Source organism: Trifolium pratense, linkage group LG2 (assembly GCF_020283565.1).
Source record: "Trifolium pratense cultivar HEN17-A07 linkage group LG2, ARS_RC_1.1, whole genome shotgun sequence".
In the NCBI taxonomy this organism is placed as follows: domain Eukaryota; kingdom Viridiplantae; phylum Streptophyta; class Magnoliopsida; order Fabales; family Fabaceae; genus Trifolium; species Trifolium pratense.
The window spans coordinates 10,485,305-10,493,060 of record NC_060060.1 but is presented as its reverse complement, the minus strand read 5'-3'; the positions used below and the strand labels follow the sequence as shown (position 1 = coordinate 10,493,060).

General features: G+C 30.4%; 1 protein-coding gene across 1 annotated transcript; it reads right to left on the bottom strand.

The window, feature by feature from the left end:
* Nucleotides 1-1,805: 1,805 nt before the first annotated feature.
* On the bottom strand, nucleotides 1,806-4,439 carry LOC123908142 (heat shock factor protein HSF24-like). The gene is made up of 2 exons (XM_045958682.1): nucleotides 3,837-4,439; nucleotides 1,806-2,756 (listed from the first exon to the last, which is right to left on the bottom strand). Exons 1-2 carry the CDS (start codon nucleotides 4,038-4,040, stop codon nucleotides 2,091-2,093), a joined length of 870 nt encoding a protein of 289 aa, XP_045814638.1. The 5' UTR covers nucleotides 4,041-4,439; the 3' UTR covers nucleotides 1,806-2,090.
* Nucleotides 4,440-7,756: the final 3,317 nt, after the last annotated feature.

Genomic DNA, 7,756 nt, shown 5'->3' with positions numbered 1-7,756 from the left:
ACCTTTTCCCATGACATTCATCCTTGAATCATCTCCAAGCTTTACAGTATCTCTGTAGCTTTCATCAAATTCATATAACCAGCTTTTGTTCCCAACCATATGGTTACTACAACCTGAGTCTAGAAACCATCTCTCATTTTCAAATTGTTCATAGTTGGTTTTGGCCATGAGAAGCATTTCATCTTCATCATCAAATGCAGCATACTTTGCAGATTCTTCCCAAGATAGACATTCATTCTTGTAGTGGCCTAACTTGTGACATTTATAGCACTCAACACTTTCTTTGTTGATTCTTCCTCTGCCACGACCCCTTGATGATGAACTCCTTCCTCTCCCTCTACCTCCATTAGCAACCTTGAGAGCTTGTTCTTCATGACTTGTATGCTTGCTTTTCATCTTTTGTTCATGAACAATTAGACTGCTCTGAAGTGCATCAATGGAAAGGTTGGTTACATCATTTGATTCCTCTATGGAGCAGGTGACATAGTTGAATCTTTCTGTCATTGAGCGCAAGATCTTCTCAACAATGGTCACTTGTTCCATTCTTTCACCTTGTGATGTCATCTTGTTTGCAATTGCCATAGTTCTTGCAAAGTACTCAGCCACAGTTTCATCTTCCCTCATTTCAAGAACTTCAAATTCTCTCTTTGAAGCTTGAAGTTGAGCGCGCTTTACCTTGCTCGAGCCTTTGTACTTCAATCTCATTGAATCCCAGATTTCTTTCGAGGTTTCTTTCGAAAGAATCGTCTCTAGAATCTCACGATCAATGGAATGAAACAAATAGTTCTTTACCTTCATATCAGTGATCTTGCTTGCATTGGCTAATCGAATTTGCTCTGCTGTAGCATTAGGTGGAGCAACCGTGACTCCATCTTCAATCAACGACCAATACTCCTTTGATCGGAGCAAATTCTCCATCAACATTGCCCAATGATCATAAAATCCATCAAATTTTGGAATTGATGGCTTAAGAAAGTCAGATTGATCAGCCATTGTTGAACAATGTGAGGAAGAAGATGGCTTAAGGAGCAAGGTACGGTAAGATAGTCAAGAAACTAGCAAAAACGATGACAGTTACGGTGGTTTCAACCGTGTAATTGCCTCAACAAACTCTTAACAAACTCTATTCTCTCTCAGCCCCTGGATTAAGAGCGATTGATACCACTTGTTGTGATCAAAATGGTAATCCTCAAGTTGTATTGATCAAGCACACATTACTTATATAGGCAAAGCACCATATATAAGCTAATGGGCCAAAGTACACATTTGTATTGGGCTTAATGCTCATAAGGCCCAATACCTAACATAACTAACTAAGAACCATAAAAGTGAAAGTCGAAGCAAATATATCGCGATCCAAGTTAATTACTTAACCATTGGAAAAAGAGTTAAAGATAACATATTTATTTGTCATTGAGTATATTGGCATGATTTGATGATCATTGATCATTTGACTAAGGGTATGCCACCCTTGTAATTCAAGAATTATGTATAGAAATATAGGACTTGGTGCCTCTTCATTACATTGCATTATGTAATAACTTTTAATTCTTGTTAGTTGAATCAAACACATAAAATTTAAGTGAGCATAACTCAATTAGTAGATCGTATTTTATATACAGAAGGCATACTTCGTCCATACAAGAGAGAGTAAGAATTTCAAAGAATCAAAAGTAGCTCATTCTCAAATAACTTGAGGTAAATTATGATTTCTATTTCCCACGTTTAATATATTGATCTTGGTTGTACTTTTGTTATATAAATAAAAATTAGACTAACATTTAGTACGAGAGGCTACTAACAACTATATTTAAAAAGCCATACATTCACTATTTGTATGTACTTTACAACCGTGAATACTAATATTCATACAAGTATATTACCTAAATCAAATTAAAAATTAACACAACTTGAACATATAAAAGAAGCATGGGGTAGCAAATTTTGTCTTTCTACCCAACCATATGATGATGGTGATAGCTTAGTGATCTAATCATTTTTCATTATAGCACTTTTATCTTTATTTCTTCTATATAATAAAAAAAAAGTAAATTAAATTCTGAAATGTGGCAAGCTAAGGTCATTCTATTTTAGTTACAAACCTTGCCACTTTTCATCATGTTCACAACATTGACAGCACTAAAGTCAACAACATTGTTGTTCATCACTTTAGCCTTAGCCCCACCAAAGCCCAATTGGTCTTCACAATCTCTCATGTTATTCTTTCTTTTCTTTGAATAATCTTCTCCTTTCAACCAAACACCAAACAATTTCAAACAATCTCTTCCATTTTCTTCACCTTCACCAACCGCATTTTGAACAGATTCATAGTTTCCTTGTGGCTTCATAATGCGATCTATTTGATCCGGTCCTACATTTAAACCGTTTTTTAGAAATGTCACCAACTCATCGCACTGTTTCTTCGCACGAGCCAATTCGTTACTCAATATTTCGTTATCCTTTTTCAATTTCTCGTTCTCGCTCGATAAATTGACGCTATGGGGAAGTGTTGTTTCGATTGATCCCGGGTTTTTTGAATCAGGGGAAGAGGTTGAGCTGGAGGTGGATCCTGCTCCGTCGTTGGCGGAGTTTGATGGAGAGGAGTTGTCGGCGTTGGTTTTTTCGGTTTCTAGAGGTTGTGATAACGGTTGGGGTATGGTTTTGCGGCGTTTGATATCGATGAGGAGGTGTTTTTGGCCTTGCTTGAAATTTTCGTTTGCGAATTCCCATTTGTCTGGCACAACTTTTCGGAATCCCTGCAAATTCAAAAACAATGTTAATTAGCATATGCATTCAATCAAATTAAATTATATCACACATATAATTGATTTTCAAAAGTAACACATATAGTTGATTTTGTAATTTTTTTATTGTATCCAAATTAAACTCTAAAAAAACATCACTAGTTTGATATTTTGAAAAATAGTTGCATTTTTCTCTTAAATTTTAAGGATCCAGCTCATCTAAAATGAGTAATTCACTTTAGAGTGTAAAATGAGTAATATCAACCATTAACTAATAAATTAAAAGTAATATTTTCAATTTTGGTATTCTACTTTGGATGAAGTTTTTTCAATCTATTTTTATTTGTGGTAGTTTCTATTTGCTTGTTTGGGGAAAGATATAAAGTTCAAACAAATAAATTACCTTGTTTTGAACCCAAAATAAAAATAGCTATGAAAAAATTACTATTTCTACACAAAAACATTGGCAAGTTGAAAAATGAAAATCATCTTAAACTAATGATACATAATGCTACCGTGGACAAGTGATCTACCGAATATGAATTTTACGAAATTCACTGTTGGATTGAAAGTTTATATCGTATAGATCATCCATAAATTTTTTAAATTTTTTTGAAAATCATTTGATATGTTATTGAGACCCATCAAAATTTACTTTATTTAATAAACCGTTAATCTTGATGTGTCTCAATAACATATCAAATGATTTTCAATTTTTTTAAATTTTTCTATGGATGATCTATATGATATAAACTTTCAATCCAACGGTGGATTTTGTAAAATTCGTATTCGTTACAATGTTATTCATGACTGATCCACCATAGACCACTTGATAAAATAGTTCATACTAGAATTTACCTACATACGCGGCAACATGCAAAAACCAATTAGCTATGAAAAAATTACTATTTTCTACCCAAAAAAGATATTTGAATCCAACACCTAATCACGTGTTTATGAGGACCAAAATTTTTATTAGTTAGACCAATTTATTTACGGTAAAAATCATCGTAAACTAATCTAACAAACTTGGCAAAATGCTAGAATGAATTATGAAGAAATAAAAGGAGAGAGGGATAAAAAAAAACATACATAAGTGTTGAGCTGGCGAACAAAGCTAGAGAAATTATTGTGCTTAAAATATTTTGGTAGCAAATCCCTTGCAAAATCCGCATGTTTCCACACAACAAAACTTGCACCATTTTCACTCCAAGATATCACATCATCCGTCGCAAAATCATCCACCATATTATACGTCTTTGTCAAAAACGGCGCTGGCACCGACCGTTGCGACATATTTTGATTTTCCCGATCTACCCTTCAACTAATCTTCTCTAATTAATAACCACTAGTAATAATATTCTCAAAACAAAAAATTAAAATTAAAACTAACTTAAGAAAATCTTTGTCTAGTAAGAGCAACTAAAAAGAAGAAGAGCAGTTAAGAATTCCCAATCCCAACAATAAAATCCAGAAAGAAAGAATCGAGAATGAACTAAATTTTCTGAAGGCTTTCTTTGATGATCAGAATCCATTCGTTTAAGCATCATCTATGAAATCAATTTGGTTCACAATTACCATAATTTCCCATATGAAAATAGGAAAGTTTTATTCACTTTGATTATGCTTGGAAGAGTCTCTTTTATAGATACGAAAAAACCAAACATTTTGGATCCTTAATTAGTGACGTGGGTTCTAGAAATTTTTAGAAGCTATAGCACACTAAAGTTTATTATTATTTGGACCAAATGAAACCGGTTCCACACGTACACATAGATCGACGACATTTTATTAAATTAATAAAAGGTTATGTATCTTTTGAAAGAATTCAAGTTCGATTCCCGTTGAGAATAATTTTAAACTTGGATTTTACTTATTTCATAATTGAATTTTAAATTATCAGAGCTTCTTCTTCAGAGAATTAATAAAAGGTCATGCTAAATATTGCTCTTAAAACACTTGTTAAAAAAATGTAAAAAAAACTATACTAATATATATATATATATATCTTAAAAACATTGTTTTGGTGTAGCCTTTTTTAAAAAATTCAAAAATACCCTTAACAATTTTTTTTTATTCATACTTTTCTTTAATATAACTTTCAAAATAAACTACTTTTTCTAACTTGCAAAACCAACTATAGCAGTTTCTATTCATTTGTTCTATTATTTTAGTTTATACATCTCTCCATATTTCTTCAACAAAATTTATAAAAAGAGATATAAAAATTTAAAATATAATATTTTACACAACTTAACATAATAGAAAAATTGAACCACACAGACGAGCACGGAACGTGCCCATCTGGCCACTAGTATAATTAAAGGGAAAACTTAGTTTTGGTGTAGCCTATTTTTAATTTCCACAACTCTTAACATTTTTTTTTTAAACTCTAACTTCTACATTTTTTTACATTATTCTTAATTTCTATTTTAATAATTACTTCTTCTTTCAAACAAAAAATAACTTCTATACTTTTTCATTTTCATCAAATTATTCACGTTTTTTAACACCTTTTTTGTTTTCATAAAATCGGATCACATAGACTGGCCACAAGTGTAAACAAAACAAATGATGAATTGTATATATGAAAAATAATTTTTAAAGTTTTAAGTGTTGAATATATATATTATTTTTAAGATAATATTTGTTTGAAGTGCTTCTTAACATTTGTTTTTACTTTTTAGCATATTTTATTAATAAAACAACAACAACAAAAATCGTGTTTTTAACACTTTCCTCCTCTTATATATATATATATATATATATATATATATATATAATTTAATTACAAATTTAAAAAATATTGACAGTTGATTACTAATTTACTATGATAAAACGGTCTAAGCCAGTAGTTGTGATTGTGATATATCCATCATGTTGACACTCTTCTTTTTCTTATTGAGACGTGAAAGAAAAAATTGATAAAATATTAAGGAGGAAAGAAAATCATAACACGCTTCGTGTGGTTGGCTTTTTCTCTTGAATGAAATTGTGTTTTATTTTCGCAAGAAATTTTCTACAAGGAAGCTTCCATTGCAATTTCCCGTTGTAACACATTTATTTCTTTAATTATATGATGTGCTAAAAAATACTCATATGTAGAGAGTGCGTACTACTTTTTCTTTGATTGATAATGTATAGACGCGTGTGGTTAGCATTATCTGGCTTTTTTTCTTGTTCTAGAAAATATCGAAAAGAATGAGAAGTGTGGTTGGTGGGACAAAAATGGTACTAGTAGATAATAGTATTAGTAGTTAAAATATTCACACACAAAAATATATAGTCAAAGGTTAACCTTTGATTGAGGCACGTAAAAAACATGTAGTGGTTGATGTTCCCACTTTAAGAAAGAAAATTGATGTTTTGACATCAAATTTTTGCCGTCAAATATACCGTGTTAAGTGTTTTTAATGTATGTTTTTACTTTTTAAAGAGAGAAAAAAATGTACTAATAGTATAAAATAATTTTATATTATCAATTAATAACAAGCATGTGTTATATAATACTCCCTTCGGCCTTTTTTTTAAGCAAATATGCTCATTTGCACACTTATTAAGAAGTTACTTTTTTTGTCTTGATTTTATGTAAAATTTCTATTACAATTCCTAAAATAACCTTAACTTTGCATTGGAATTCTACAATCATTTAAAAAGTAGAACAATTCATGAGGGTAATTTTGGAAGAATAACATTAAATAAACTTGATTTTTGTAACTTTTACTTATATTTAAGGCCAAAATTTTGTGTTGACAATTTGCTTATAAATAAGGCCGGAGGGAGTAGATAAAAATATGCACATTAATTGATTAATAACAATCATGCGTGTCTATTAAACCATTTACAATAGTTTCAACACCAACTTTTTTAATTCTCAACATTCCACATAATTTTCTATTTCTTCCACCTAATAATTCAACATTCATTCAACTTTTACTCTCTCAAATGGTTTTTCATTCAATATTCTACCCCACCACTTTTTATTTCATATTCTTATTTAAATTTACATTTTATTTTTATGATTACATAAAATTACAATTATCGATTAAAATTAAATTAAAATAATAAACATTTAACAATTGATAATTGTTGGGATAATTAGAAGAATTTTGGGTGTTGAAATGATTATTGGGATCCGTTTCACTAAAAAAAGACTAAAACTTCAAAATAAACACTAATAGAAAGATAATAATAATAAGATTAAGATAGTGAAATTTGCAATGAAATAATTGAGTTCAAAGTATTAATATGATAAAAATCCAAACAGCCAATCAAAATCAAACACGTGACACATTCAACTATGTTGAATTCTTTCAACACCTCTCTCCTCCACATCATTCAACACTCATTTTCAACATCCACTCTACAATGGTTTTGCTACCTTCAACACTCATTTTCAACACCATTGTAAATGGTCTTATCAAAATAAAAAACACGCGTAAATAAGAAAAGTTTTAATAAACCAATTAGCGGGAGGTTTTTTTACCTCCGAAAATTGATTTGCGAGAGTTTCTTAAATTACCACAGTCCACAGGTGTGTGTCTATTTGCGAAACTTTTGGAGAATGAATTGTCTCAATTTTTTTTCTCATATTTTTTAATTGTTCAACCCTCACCTTTAAATTTACCTTTTTTTCCTCTTCTCAAATCAATCGCTAAAAAAAAAAAAATCTAACCATAATGTCACATGAGGAAGGGAATCCTCTCTAGGACTTTTGGGACCCTAGAGAAATTCACCTTTTTTACCAAAATCACACTTATATTAGAGAAGTCATCACGCTTGTTAACATAACGTATTCTTCACCAAAAAACAAAAATTCAAGTACTCCAATTTCAAGGACGTATACCTTTTCAAACAAATTATAATAAGTTCAACGATGAAGTGAATTTGCATGCAAAAGACAAATAACTAGTCCAAGTAAAAGTTTGTATATATTTTAATGTTAAACAAAAAAAAATTGCAAAATATTATTGAAAGGAAAAAAAAAAAAAAACAGTTTTTTGGTTGGTAAA

Coding starts and splice junctions, on each gene's coding strand:
- LOC123908142 (XM_045958682.1), bottom strand. CDS start 4,040: ATGTCGCAACGGTCGGTGCCAGCGCCGTTTTTGACAAAGACGTATAAT. Junction 2,757..3,836: donor TTCGCCAGCTCAACACTTAT/GTATGTTTTTTT, acceptor TTGAATTTGCAG/GGATTCCGAAAAGTTGTGCC.